Genomic DNA, 14,706 nt, shown 5'->3' on the forward strand with positions numbered 1-14,706 from the left:
ACATCACTGGCTTTGACAATTAAAGCAAACAAACCACTGAGAGGTGTCTCAGCAAGGACAGGGGAAAAAAAGCCTCTCAGTTGGGCAACCAGGCAACGCAAACAACCTTCCAAAAACAAATCCGTTTGAAAAACCTCGTGAAAAAATACTGTAATTCCCATTATGATTATGGACTTCCAGTGAGCCAACAGTGCCAGCCTGCCCCGGGATTAGGGAAAGGATTTGAACAAGCTCAAAACGGCTGTTGCTGTTCCATCAATGTCCTGCTGCCACCTCCTGGAAAACTTTCGAATTTCACAAGTTTGGACCTGCATTAAGTTGCACACAAACTCCATCCTTTCAGACTCTGTCTTAGTAAAAATAACACCACAAAGCTGATGTTGCCTAAGGAACCTGGATTGTTGTGGGGGGTTTTGCTGGGTTTTTTAAAAGGTACCATGTTGTAAAGTAAGTCTCTCCCCCTGGAACACAAGTGTGGTAAAAATTAATTGGGAATGACTCTCATCTCACTTTTTAGAATCTGCAGAGGGGTAAAAAAATTACCTGGAATGAGTATATTTAGCTAAAAAGGGATTAAGCCAGCACTTGCCAGCATATCTTGTCTCCACCACGACTGTCAAACAATTATTTCCTTCCAAGCTTCCCATTAATTTGGGGAGAGCAGAATCTAAAACTGTATTTGGTCACTTCTAAAGTTCTTAAATATCAGACATAATACAATGGCAGAAACCTTGAACTGCTCACCAAGGGTACCAATTACTGCAATAAAGCTCACTTGAGATGGAAAATTTGCAACACTGAATGATACTCAGATTATTTTATTTCAGGTTAAAGTTGGGCACCTAAACTAGTAACTTAAACTCTACTGTTAATGAAATTCTTTTCCAGCACTACAATCTAGAGGATATATAGTTTCCTAAACAAGAGTCTAATATTTTACAGTTTCAAAGCTGGGACAGTTTCCCCTCTTTCTTGACATCTTCCTGAGGTCACTCTATCCCAGTCTAATTCAGGAAGCCAAGAAAGCAAAGCTCTGGCTTCATAGACTACTTTATATTATTTCAAGCTTATTTCCCCCAACTGAGGCTTAATTCTGACCACAAGGTTTAGAAACACGGCTACATGTAGCTTCTGCTTTGAATTTCCTGAGGTAACACTGATATAAAAGCTGTCCAGGAAAGCATTACTGCTCAGAGACAGAAACACTTCAGGAGCTTAGGGGGGTGAGCATTTGCTGTTCTCTAGATCCTCCCAGATTCTGCTTGACCTCACTAAAATTTAGATACCTCGAAGCCAAGACTAAAAATAAATAAAAAGGGTTCTTAGGCTACTTCTTTCTTTTACTCTTCAATTTCCAGGAGCTTTAGTGGATCCTTTCTTCACTTTAATATGAGCAACCAGGAACTGTCCTGCTCAGTTTGTACTGGGAAAACATCACCAAGGGACAGCTCACTGCACACTTTTAACTTTAGCTTGTTGCAACATTAACAGTGGGGGTTGGGAATTAATAAAACATAGTTGTTTTCCAGTGTCTGTCTCTGTATGTCAGACTGAAAATTAAAAAATTACACTAAAGGGGAAAAAGGCTTGTTATACAAATTCCAAGATTACTAAAAACTGTGCTCCCTACTTTTGTGTTGCTCTCCTGCTGAGGTTTGTGGCTCCAGATTGTTTCCCTGGATGGGAAGAGCTGGCTTCATGGAATCTTTACTTTATTCCAACGAGACAAATACACTAAGGAAGTCAAATTCACTATTTTTCATAAGAACTAAGTTTTTCCATGGTTACGATGAACTTTCTGCATTTTATCCATTCCTAAAGAATATTTACAATCTGACCTATCACCTCTGTATCTAGTTGGTATTTCTGCTGGCTTCATCCTTTAGTCTGGACTGGTTTTTTCAGCATTTTCTCCATCTATTTGTGTCTCTTTGCTCAGGAGATAATAAAAAGCTTCCTCCTGTTCCACCACCTCCACTCAAATCAGCCAATCTGATGCACAGCACTGTCCTCTGGCTCTTTTCTTTGCTGCTGAGCAGTGATGGAAGAGAAGAGAAAAAGCAAAAGCAGGAGGCAGCCAGGTCACGACTCCCATAAGAATCCACCTTTTAATTCCAGGTCAGTGACCAGATTCCTTCTCAGCCTTTATTAGCCAAACTCCATCTCCATCCCACTCCCATGCAAGGCTGTGTTGGTAACAATCTTCCAGCACCTCAGATCTGAGGCACAGCACTCCACCCTCAGCAACAACAGAGTGGTTTTCCCAGTCCTGGCCTGTGAAAATATTCCCTGTTCTGCTAAGCTTCACCATCCCTTTGGACATCCATAACTACCACTTCTTTCCCACTAGCACCTCAATTCTCTCTTTCTTCCAGAACTCCACACACTCCCCCTCAGTATCTATTTATTACTAATACATCGTCAGTTCAGTATTCTCTTTACCATAAGATTCACAGCAGAAAACTACTTTTTCCTTCACCCCAATATCTTTTTGGCAAGGGATTAAGCACCAACAGCAAAATAATCCACTTCAGAGGGAGAAAAATAGAGGCCATGTGAGGAAAGGTAGACACAAACCTCTCCCTAATGAGGCTGGTGTGATTAACTCAGCTTGCAAGAGTCAACTCACTCACTGCTTATTAACTCATTTCTGACATGATTATGTTTTAAATACTCATTATTTTTATGCCTCTGTTTTGAGGGAAAACAAGGCAAGGCACAAAGCAGTGCCAATTTTCAGAAGTGAGGCTCAGCTACAGGAAAGCTGCTGTAGATGACTAACCCTCACACTATTTGTTACTCAACTTTCTCATCCTGGTGATTCAACTCTGTGCTGCTTCAGGACAAGGGTGTTTCATTACAGGCAGTTTTCATGAGGCATCACATTCAGCTGGTGCTTCATGTAGGAGAGAGTAACAACAAAAATAACAACAAAACACTGCATCAGCAGCTATGTAGTATCTACACCCATAAAATGAAAATACATAGGAATATAGAAGGGTTTTTCTAATCATCTTTAAATGTACAGATAAAAAGTAAAAAGCAAGATATCTGACTTACAGCCTTAAATTTCTGAATTATCAAACTGAAGGCTTGAGATTATCCACATATATTACAGTTAAAAAGTAGAATTTTTTCCCCCCTTTCCAATAAGGACATGAGGGTTTGCCCTTTCTATGTGGTTACAATCTGTAGTAGGTATATCCACAGGGTCCAGTTGCTCAGGTTGTATTTCACCACTGCTCTGAAGGAACAAACCACTAGTTGTGTCACTACCACAGCCTATTAATGCCCCATTCCATTTTCAGGGTGATCCAAGCAGCTGACAAACACTGTGACAGAAAAAAGGGGCCCATATGGCCTCAGATACACAAAGAATCAAAGAGATAATTTCAGTTTCCTTGGGACTGAAAACATCTCAGTTCAGAATTCATTTGGTAAGAACAGTGCTGAGCTGGAGGATGCTGTTCTTTAAGAGCACCAATCAGAATGTGGAGAATATCTACTGATTTGTACTTTTCCTCTCCAGTATCACATTCAAAGATTAAAACTATCCATTTCTAAAACTTTAGGCAGCCCTGTAAGATGATAAAGCAGTAAGAAATTCTGACTGTACCACCTGAGCGATAAAAATCATCATCCACATGAGTATCACTTAAACCAATAAAACTCCATGAGTTCTTGAAATAAAGCTACAACATGGATGGATGCAGGAGATCTGTAAACTCATCTGGATGAGCTGGCACTAAAGTCCTTGCACAGAGCACTGTTTCTATAAAGTTTAGTAAGCTCTATTAAAAAGCATAGGGGAAACTTCATCTTTAATCCAACTTGCTAAACTTGCTTTGGAATTCTGAAACAAACTTCCCTAAGATTTCATTTCAAGGACCTGCCTTCTTCTAAAAATACCCCCTACCAGAGAAGAAAAGCTTGGAGGGAGTGCTGTGAGCGCATTTAATTTTATAATGAGCCCTTCTGCCCTATTTTCATAACGCTTATTCATTCTTTTAACAATTCCTAGGCAATTCTAGAGAGGTGGGGGATAAAAAGGCAAGGTATTAAGATATAAAGCTAATCTATGGCTTCATTCAGAGTGTGCATCAGAAGTAAACAGAGATGAATCACTTCTGCAAAGAACAAAATAATTACAAGAAATAATCAGCAGTCTGGTATCTCATCAGTGCTGGGGAGTCCTACAGTGAAAACTGGGATGGAAAGCAGTGAGTCGGACATGAAGATTTTTCTCCCCGGGCGACTCACCTCCATGTTCAAGGAAAACACGGACACATCTCTCCTTCCCTCTCGCTGCAGAGAAATGAAGCAAAGTCCAGCCGTTGGCATCCCGGCCGTTGGGAGAGTATCCCTGCTCCAGCATCTTGCGCACGGTGTGGACATCGCCGGCGGCCACCGCAGCCTGGATCTGCAACTCTTCCTGTAGCTCAGGGTTCCTGCGGCAGTGATGGTGTAACATCCTAGCTGGATCTGGCTTCTACAGGAGCCTCATGAGGGCACACTGGTCACCTTGGAGCAATAGGAAGCGTGAAGAAATTAGGATTGGGACAAGGAAAGAGGTATCTTGGAAATAAGTCAGGGCTGTGTCCCGCTCTGGGCCCCTCAGTTCAGGAAGGACATTGAGCTGCTGGAGCGTGTTCAAAGAAGGGCGACAGAGCTGGTGAAGGGACTGGAGCACAAGTGCTGTGAGGAGCAGCTGAGGGAGCTGGGGGGGTTCAGCCTGGAGAGGAGGAGGCTCAGGGGAGACCTTCTCACTCTCCACAACTCCCTGACAGGAGGGTGTACCCGGATGGGGATCAGGCTCTGCTCCCAGGTAACCAGCAGTAGGACAAGAGGGCACAGCCTTAAACTGCACCAGGGGAGGTTTAGGTTGGACATCAGGAAGAAATTCTTTACAGAGGGAATGATCAGCCATTGGAATGGGCTGCCCAGGGAGGGGGTGGAGTCACCATGCCTGGAGGTGTTTAAGGACAGATTGGATGAGGCATCAGTGCCATGGGCTGGGTGACAAGGTGGTGTTGGGTCAAGGTTGGATTCAATGATCTCAGAGGTCTTTTCCAACCCAGGTGATTCTGTGACTCTGTAATAAAATGCAATGTTAAGAATTCTCTCTATATTCTGACCAAAGTCACGTCACACACAGGGTAAAACCCAAACAATCTGTTATTAGGAAATCACAGTACATGGGTCACATCACCGAACTGCAAAAGAAAAGGACACTCACACATCATAAATAGTCAACATTTTCTTCAGAAATGACAGCATTTCACAGTGAAAGCACCTACAGTAACAAAAAGCACCTGCAATAACAAAATGACAAATCTCCATAAGTTAACAATCATATGAAAATCACAACATCTGTGTCACTAACTCTAGAGATACTGGTTGAATGGATGATTCAAACTGTTGCATGAAACAGCACTCCACTGCTACTGCAACTGAACTAGGATATTATTTTTCTAGAAATGCATCCCCTCTAAGCTTCAGTGAAAATAATTTTATCTTGCTAATATAATCCTGTGACCTACTGCACGTGAATATTAGTAACACTGATGTTCAGACTGAAAACTTTAATTTTATTGTTTCCCTTTCCAACCCTTCTTTTTTTTTTAATTAGTGTCTACAGTCTGTATTCTGGCTTGTGCACTTCTTACTTAGTATATAAAGGCTGCAAAGAACTTTTACATTGCAAAAGTCAAACACAAAGATAATATATGAGACCTGAAAACACCTAAGTGCAGTTACTACAGCCCTGGCAAACATCATGAGAACAGGTACCAGAACTATTCAATTTATAATTACCATGATACAGAGCATGAGAGCTGGGCCAAAAGGTTATCTAAAATAGCCATTGTGAAAGAGCCTAGAAACAAGGACACATTGGGAAAGAGGGAAGGACTATATTCCATGCTCTGTTTGAAAAGTCCCCACCTGCAGCTCTACTTGGGGACAAGAAAAAAACAGGTATTTAGGGATTCTTCCACAGTACACAAAGTGTTTACATTTTCACATACATTGTGTACTATATCCCATAGTCCTAGAATGGAAAGGAATATGAGAAGAAAGAATAAAAGCAAGGTATGGGAAAGGCAATGTTGAGCAATAGGAGACTCAGAATATTCAAGACCTGTTGCAATGGACATTAACACAGAACTGGAAGATTAAAAAGAGGAATGTATTTAAACTCCTGCAAAGTTAATCAAGATTAAACTACAAAGGAAAGTCCTAAAGACAAAACTTAAAATTTCCAATAAGCTTGGTGTATTAGGATGTCAACCCACACCATCACCTAAACCTTCCTTTACATAAATATCCTAAGGATTTCCAGATCCTCGTGATCCACAGGTCACTCAAAAGACACTGCAATCAACTCCCCATATCCCACTGGGCACTTGTTTTCCTGGGATCCAGATATACACACAGACAAGAGAAAAGTGAAGACATCAATCACTGCCATCTCTGCAGATAAAGACACAGCTCTGGATTTGCTCTTCTATAACCTCGTCGTGCCCACGGCAGAGAAGTTATTTATCTGCTTTTTGGAGAGATATAAACTCATAATTAACAGGTAGCTCCAGTGACCCTACTTACACTGCAAATATGGAAATGACACACAGCAAATGCCTGTCTTTGACATTTATAAATGCTCCAACTTACCATGTATGGCAACAATCACTACTTCAGCACAGGGTTATTAAAGAAGACTTTTCAGCTCCATATGTTTTACATGGCTCAGGAACTGGCTTTGTTTTGTTTTACAGTGTGAACTTCATTATCTGAGACTGGAAGGAAAGGGGATTTACAAAGCAGCAACTGCTAACTCACCAGGTCAGCTTTTGCAGCATATTCCAAAAATCAAACTTGGTTAATCTGATAGCAATGGAAGTATTTCTATTGACTCTAATAAGCTTTTGCTAAGCTCTTTTCTAAACTCCAATTAGCACTTCAGAACATGCTCACCTACAGGACAGCAAGCTTGCCTTGATTCTGTATCACACCACTAACAGCACTGTTAATGAAATTCCAGCCATAAGAATCAGATCTTTCTTTGGATTTGCAGGTGAAAACTGACTGTAGAGCCTAACTGATAATGTCATGGGAAAGCCTTAAAAAATAATAATTCAGACTGTGTCCCTTTAGCCCTAATTTCTGATTATCTACAATATCTGGTTTTTCCTCAAACTGAGAATATCTGTTCAAAAGTTAATACAGACAAACTTTCTGCTGCCATTTTTACAGTCCTTTTTTTGTAAAGGACTAATACTTACAAGACCTCATGTGATCCTGAAAATCAAGGTCAGGACAGTTGCACAAAATGCTACGGAAGGAGGTGGGATGACTAAAGAGATGAAGTGAAATGGGGTTTCTCATTTAAGGGGGTAGCAGCATCCCCCCTGCAACTCTCCATGAAGACAGTTGGTTAAGAAAAAGCAAAGCTCTCTCTCTCTCACACTTCTCAGCTGGTGGGTATATTTGTAATGCAGCATTATAAAAAATTGGCATTGGCCCCATATGTTGCATGTGACTAGCAGAGCTTATTCAAATTAGCTGGTACTAAAGTACATAAGTACTAAAACATACAAAACAGAAGACAAAGTCAGGCAGCTCCTTTTATCACTTGCACAGTTTCTGTAAATACCCACTCTTCCATCTCACCCCTATGGTAAGCAATGAAATTCAAATTACAAGAACACTTAACCATAACATTAAAGGTTTCAGGATAGTTTTAGGTACACACCAGCTTCGAAAACATTTTCACTTCTGCTCCATAGATCATTTAAAAATCCTGTTTGCAAACCCCCATTTAAGACATCAATCTTTGGAGAAGGGAAGGAGGACTACTGGAAGTAGCCCTTTGGCATTTAATATTTAATGTTTTGCAACTGCAATCAATCTCACTCAGAACACAGCATGCATTTGGGTTGTTACACATTGGCTTTCTGTGTGGAAGTTGAAAAAAACTAAATGAAGCACAGGGGGGAAGAATGTACTTATATATTCTTGGTTATAATGATTGTACAGTGCCACGAAAATGGAGGACAACAACAGTTACTTAATTGATTTTGCAAGTACAACAGGATAAATTCAATGTGGTCCTGAATTACCTTATCAGATGTTGTTACTCTTTGATGGATGTCCCACTCTTCATTGTCTTCACTGTTCATAATCTCCTGTGCCCATGTGTGTCAAACAACCTGCTACCCCTTAAAAAAATGATATTTCTTATTAGTTGCAAAGAATAAAAGTGAGAGTTTCATTTTGTAGTCATGCTAAAATGCCACAATTTAATGCAGTTAAGTCAGAAGAGACCCTGAAGTGGGTTTTCTTCCATTATTAAGGAGTCCTCCAGAGGTTGGGGTAGGGAGAGTTTGCTTCTGCCACATGAGGAAAAGGCTGCAGAGAATATGTTTTGGGAGCCAAGAGAAACGAGAGATGGGCTTCCTCTCTGGAGCAAACCTTGAAGGAATGGTCTAAACTCTTCTGTAAGGATTACATATATCTGCTCCTGGATGGAACAAGAATGGATGCAAAGGTTACAGTAGGTATTTCTGCCTGACTGCTCAACCTCTCCCTGCGGGAGTCAGATGCCAGGAAAAACATTCAGGATCCACTTAGTTCTTCCCAAACCATTTTTGCGATATTTTTGTTTGGTTTTGAGGGATTTTAGTTGTTTTGTTGGTTTATTTGTTTGGTTTTTTTTTTTCTAAAGGTTTTGATTTTCTTTTAAAATCTCCCCCCCATCTCTGCTTCCCTATCCAAAGAATAAAACCTGAGCACACAGAGCATTGACTCCTGTCCTTCAGCTGGATTTTGGTGCCACCAGCCAGTGTCCTCTCCCCCATGCGACAGCTCAAGCTGACACCAGCTGTGTTTCATGAACAGCTAAAGACACCTTCACCATACAAGCAACATGCCACCACCTCAAAAATCTTCACCCTTTTCTTCATATATAAAAACTACCCTTTTAGTATCAGGGTTTACCCAACACCAGCTACGATCCCTACCCAGATTCCTCCGTCAGACTAACCCTCCTTATCCTCCTTCCTTGTCACCTGCACTTAACAGGATCAGTCCCAGATCATTTCTCACAGCCTGGACTCAGTGTTATTTCATTAATTCTTTGTACACCTCTCTCTGACCTTTCGTTTCCTTTGGCTGCAGCCTTTAGTGACAGGCCCCTTGTCCTGCGTGAGCACTGCAATATAACAAACAATAAACCCATTAAACACTTAATTGTACAGCAGATCACACAAACCCAACTGTGACTCCTTTCTCCTGCAACCAGAACAGTTACATGAACTGTGCAGCTTTTAGCTGAAGTTAAAATTTCTGCCACTTAATGCAACATGAAATCGTGCTTTCCTGACGGTGCCTCAAAGAAGGGGATGAAAAAAAGCTCTTTTCATCCCTCTTATGCGCATTTTCCAAGAGCTTTGCTTCCCAAGATAAAGCAATACAAGGTCTTCAGATATGCTCCCAGCCCTGCACAAAACTGCACTGCCATGACCTAATTTGATCACATTTCTAGCCTTGTTTTTTTCGCATAGATGATCAGTCGTTCACCTTTTTTTTTCTTCTAAATTTTTGCATGATTTTCACTTTAAAACCCACACATTTTTTATTAGCTGATGCAAATTAGAATTGCACTGACTTCACAGACTACAGACAAGGTAACAGATTGCTCCACTAAAAAAGTAACAAGCTTTTTCCCCCCAAAGGAAAATTAGCTGCATATGGCAAGAGTAAGATCTGCAACTTTAATAAAAAGAAGTCATATTTAGTAAAAGTAAAGCTCTCTGACTCAATGACTAAACAAAGTTTGCTTAAAATACTAATAATTATAGTAGAAGCAGCACTAAATAAAAATAAGACAAACATCTTCATTATCTATTGATAATGTCTCATGTTGTCAAAGAGATCTTAGACTTTTCTACATCGATGTGTCACTTCTTTAAAGTCACTGCAAACATCATGTGGAAAATTTATTCCAACATATGTATGTACTTACTTTAAAGAAAGTTAAAGGTTGCTACCAAAAGCAAGACCTTGAAATGCAGCATTTTGCTCATTGAGATGCCCTGACAGACAAACCTGACTCCTAAATCCTGAGATTACACACCCAAGAGCTGAATAAGGACCATAATTTCCTGATGTCAGCCTAACTCTGTACAACAAGGAAAGTGCACCATTACAAAGGACATTTAGTATCTGGCATAGACCTAATCAGTGTAGATCTGAGTTGCCTGTGGTTGAAGCATTCCAAGACATTTAAATCAAATAAATAAAAGGAAAAAGAAAGCCCTGTGGAATAAGGATAATCACATCAGCCTTCATTAGTCTCACAACTCACTTCTCCCACCCATTTCAAAACCTGAACAAGCTGAATGTGTTCTCACTCAAAAGGCATTTTAAAAATGGTCAATACACGTTTGACAAAGAAACTAAACACACCTTCATCTGTCACTCAGCCTCCTATATCAGGAGCTCTTCGGACAAGAGAATAAGGCAAACAATTATGTTATTATTTGCATTCTCATATCACAATCATGAAGTTTGCAAATAACATGTGAAATATTAAAATTTCCCAGAGCCTTAGAACCCTGAATATATTTTCTATTAAATGTTCCAAGCTACACCCCAGACAGACATCAAGCGAGGTATCTGAGTGGCTGAGATGAAAATCACCAAGCAACACATGGGAATTGCTGGGTCTGAAAGCAATGAGTTAACAGTGCATGAATCCAAAACATCACAGAGGAACTGCTACTTCAAAGGCAAGAAGCCTTCACTCTTCACAAGCTGTCATTAAAAGTTACACGTTTCTCCTCAGAGCTCCTGTGATGCCATCTCCTAGCTTGGACACACTAAATTTAAAATAACCAGAAGAGTTAATCTGCAAGTCCCCCACCAGCTTCAGGTGTTTGCAGCAGGGTGGATGGTGGTGTTACATACTAATAAGCAGCTGTTGTGTTTTCTGCAGGTGGGTGTAACCAAAGCACAGAGGTGTCCTTTTACCAATGATTATCCATTTCACAGACAGGTTGGGAGGTCTGACTTCTGGGCCTGATGGAGAACCAGAGAAACCACCCAGCTCATGTACCTACAGGACTGCAAACCTGAAGGAAAGCTCACCCTCAGAAAGCACACCAGCTATTAACCATCCTCACCCATACACTGGCAAGCTTCACCAGGAGCAGAGCCCAGTGAGTAAAATCCTGCAATTCCTTCCAAATCCAGGACCTCAATGCTAATGCTAAAGCAAGGCCTTAGGGATCTTTTTCAGGAGAGAATGCTGCATCGAGTTCACAAAGCCAGAGCCTCCTCCCTCAAGATGTGCACTGACAAACTGCAGGGAGCTTGGAGATCCTCTTGTAGCAAGCAAAAAATACAAATTATCCTCCAACTTACAGTGCTGTTGCTATTAAGTTTTAAACTGTAGAAGTCAGATGAAAGCTTAGCCTTAAAAATAATAATTTGTATTAAGCGCTAATGACTAAGATTTAGGTACTTTACCATGACTTTCTATCATTAAAGAACCCAAACACCAATATTGCATAGAATGACAGAGGCAGGAACCAATGGCCAGTCCAAACCACATCAAAGCAGTCACTTCAGCACTAATACTCAAAGCATGGCTGATGAACAAACTGAGAGCTGCTTACAGAGTTTGTGTCATGCAACGTTCTCTGTATTTGATATGTATTTCTATTTCATACAGCCTAGAAGAATACAAGTGGACAAAAATCTGTGGGATGTCTTCAGTGGATAAAGCAAGATTTTCACTGGGATAATATCATTCTATAAGCACTGCTGGAAGAATGGAAAACTGTCTCTCAAACAGCACATCACCTTTAAGGGTTTAGAACTCAGGCAAAACAAAACCAAAATGAGCCTACAGCCTGAAGACTAAAACTTTGTCTATACTTGCAGTGTGCTGCATTTCTTCCAGAGATCAAGAGCAGGACTTCAGCATAACATTAAACTCTGAGCCTTGTTTTGACCATGTGCAAATTTCTGCCAGAAGTTAATTCCATGATTCCTATGAACTCAGTTCCAGTCTCTGCATCTGAATCAAACTTTGCTGCACTGGCATTTCACATCAGGAAGGAGCTTCCAGAATCAAATGAAAACTTACACGTCCTTTTGTGAATAAATCCCAAAGATCTCATGACTTCTCGGCACCCTGTTGGAGAAGCTCCAGCCCTGGCATGAGATGCACTGGATGGTTGTGGAGAGGGAGTTACAATAAACCAAATTCAGATGAAACAGCTGTGCCATAAATACAGTGGCGAGTTCATAGTGATGCACATCTGTCCCACCTATTAGCACAAAAATCCCTCCTGCAACCACACTGGGCATGTCCACGTGTTCCACTATTACTTGTGGGTTTGTGGTGTGTTATCAAAATAACATGCAGTATTTCTTCTCTGTACTTTCAAAATGCCAGAATTTTTTGCACTTGTGTTACAGAGGGATTTTCTATTTAATCCTTGACACGTAGCAGCTACTTTTTATCATATGCTAAAGACATCTCTACTGGAAAAATAATCCAGCCTTGACCACGACTGTTGGCAACAGGTCCTGCTCCTTCCCCTGCAACTAATGCTCAAAAATAGTGTTTGCCAACAATGTCCAACGTTTTGGTACAGTCAGTGACATCTCTGAAAACACCACAAAGACCAGAGGGACCCACACAGAAGGTGTATGTGCCAAAACAACCAACTCACCTACATTTGAAACAGATTAGAACGGATTTGAGTATTCTTCTGCATTAAGAGAACGCTCAGAAACTCCACCATTTGAAGCTCACAACAGCAGGATGCAGCAAAAGGCTGACTGACATCACTCACCCCCCCACTCTCTCTCTTAGAACCCATCTCCTCATCTCACCACGTAAAACAGGCAATTCTCCCAAAGAACAGCCCTCCCCCTGAAACAGAACCTTCCTCCTACCAGCAGCATTGGTTTGGATGACTCCTTCCATTATTTCCCTCAAGCACCTAACAGCATTATCTCCTTCTGTGATCTCAGCCCAAAAAAGTAACCACTCGTAAACAAGCACCACCCAATTAAATGAATTTCAATTCCTGCAGCTCCGTTACAACACACACAAAAGTGACCCAGGCAGGACTTGGGTCTGACTAAACCAACAGAACGCAATGACCCAGCCCAAAAAAGCCTCTAGAATCAAAGCAGAAGCAAATCCACTGTTGAACCCATAAATCTGTGAAAAGGCTTTAAGAAAAGACCTTTTTAACAGCCCGGAGCGAAGTAATTTTAAGTGACGTTACCGAGATGGAGTCACAACAAAAACATTAAGTAGAAATTCATAATCAAAATAACGTTTGCAGATTAATTTTAGGAAATTACGAAGTGTTACCAGAGGAACTGTGCTTCAAATGGGCTTCAGAGCTTTCAAACTTTAAAAGGTCAACAGCAAGTAGGTTTTAAGAGAACAAAGAAATCTAATGCTACCTATTGAAATCCATAAAAACACAACAAGAGGCCCCAATCCCAGCCAAACCATGTGTCTAGGGATGACTCTGAGAGTCTAAATGAATCATCACCTTTCTGGGGGGTTTTTCTGAGTGCTGTTTTCTCTCTTCTGTCTTATTTCATTCTTTGGAGTCACAATTTTTAATTCTCCTTTAAGGCAGCTTAAACCTAAAAAAAATAAAAGTAGAGCTGAGCCACGCAATTACGTAAAAGAGAGGAATGAAAAGCAGAAATGGTCAATACAAAAGCAATAGGAAGAGCCTTCAAAAATTTGGAAGGGAAACGGGTTATCCATCAAAAATCGGGATGTCTCCTGGAGAAGGAGGACACTCTCCCGGGATATGCGAAGGAGTTGGAGGGATAACAACGGCAGGAGCTGCCCTGTCAAGGCAGCTCCTGCGGGGAATGGAAGTACCGACAAGTGCCGGAGAATGGGACAGGAAGTAACGCAGAAAGCCGAGCTGCTGGGAAACCGAACCGCCGCCGTGCTCGCCGGAGTTCACGCTCCGGGAGCCGCCACCGCTCGCACACGACACACAAACACACACACACAAAAACCCGGCCGAGCGCAGCCCCCAAGGCCCCGCGGCCGCCGCCGCACCGGGGGCTGGGTACGGGGACCCCCCTCCGCGGGCAGCCCCGGGGGCGGCCCGGAGCGCCCGGGGGGGGGCTCGCAGGGGCGGCGGGGCGGCCGCGCACCCCCCCACGGGGAGGGCGGCCCCACGGAGCGGGCACGGGGGCTGCCCGCTGCGGGCGAGGGGAGGCCATGGGGTCGCGCCCCCCCACCCCCGCTCCCCGCGCCGCGAGGGGCAGCCGGGGTTACCTGCGTGACCCGTGTGGCGGCGCCGGGCGGGGCGGGGCGGGCCGGGGGGCCCGGGCGCGGCCGCCCCCCGCGCTGGCGGCGGCGGCGGGCGGGGGGTCGGGGGGGCCGAGCCGAGCGGGGACACTTCGCTCCGGGCCGCCCCCCTCGGCTCGCGGCGGGGTCGGCGGGCGGGCACTGACCCGCGCCGCGGCCAATCCGCGCCCGTCGCGCCGGCCCCGCCCCCGCCCGCGCGCCGGGCGACGCATCCCGATTGGCCCGCCGCGCTGACGGCGGACCCGCCCCCCCGCCGCGCGCGCCGCCGCCGCGCCCCCATTGGCCCGCCGGGCTGACGGCGGCCACGCCCACCCGAGGACCCGCCCCGCTGCCGTAAAGCC

General features: G+C 43.1%; 1 protein-coding gene across 6 annotated transcripts in view; it reads right to left on the minus strand.

Annotated features, from left to right (window-relative positions):
* ASB7 (ankyrin repeat and SOCS box containing 7) overlaps positions 1–14,424 on the minus strand; it is a 32,123-nt gene extending 17,699 nt beyond the window's left edge. Inside the window, exons 1-6 of one of the 6 annotated variants that reach the window (XM_039389157.1) lie at positions 14,333–14,423; positions 13,581–13,677; positions 8,118–8,216; positions 6,670–6,794; positions 5,237–5,312; positions 4,261–4,521 (exon numbers count right to left, since the gene is read on the minus strand). In XM_039389157.1, the coding sequence (XP_039245091.1) occupies positions 4,261–4,471 (211 nt within the window). In that variant the 5' untranslated portion in view covers positions 4,472–4,521; positions 5,237–5,312; positions 6,670–6,794; ... (1 more) ...; positions 13,581–13,677; positions 14,333–14,423. Of the gene's footprint in view, positions 1–4,260; positions 4,522–5,236; positions 5,313–6,669; positions 6,795–8,117; positions 8,217–9,065; positions 9,106–9,152; positions 9,537–13,580; positions 13,678–14,332 lie in introns of those variants that run through there. The other 5 variants (XM_027714798.2, XR_003539566.2, XM_027714796.2 and 2 more) reach the window with 5 other exon arrangements.
* Between the last annotated feature and the right edge of the window lie 282 nt (positions 14,425–14,706).

Source organism: Pipra filicauda, unplaced genomic scaffold (assembly GCF_003945595.2).
Source record: "Pipra filicauda isolate LSUMZ 115617 unplaced genomic scaffold, ASM394559v2 scaffold70_size2993248_pilon, whole genome shotgun sequence".
Taxonomy (NCBI): domain Eukaryota; kingdom Metazoa; phylum Chordata; class Aves; order Passeriformes; family Pipridae; genus Pipra; species Pipra filicauda.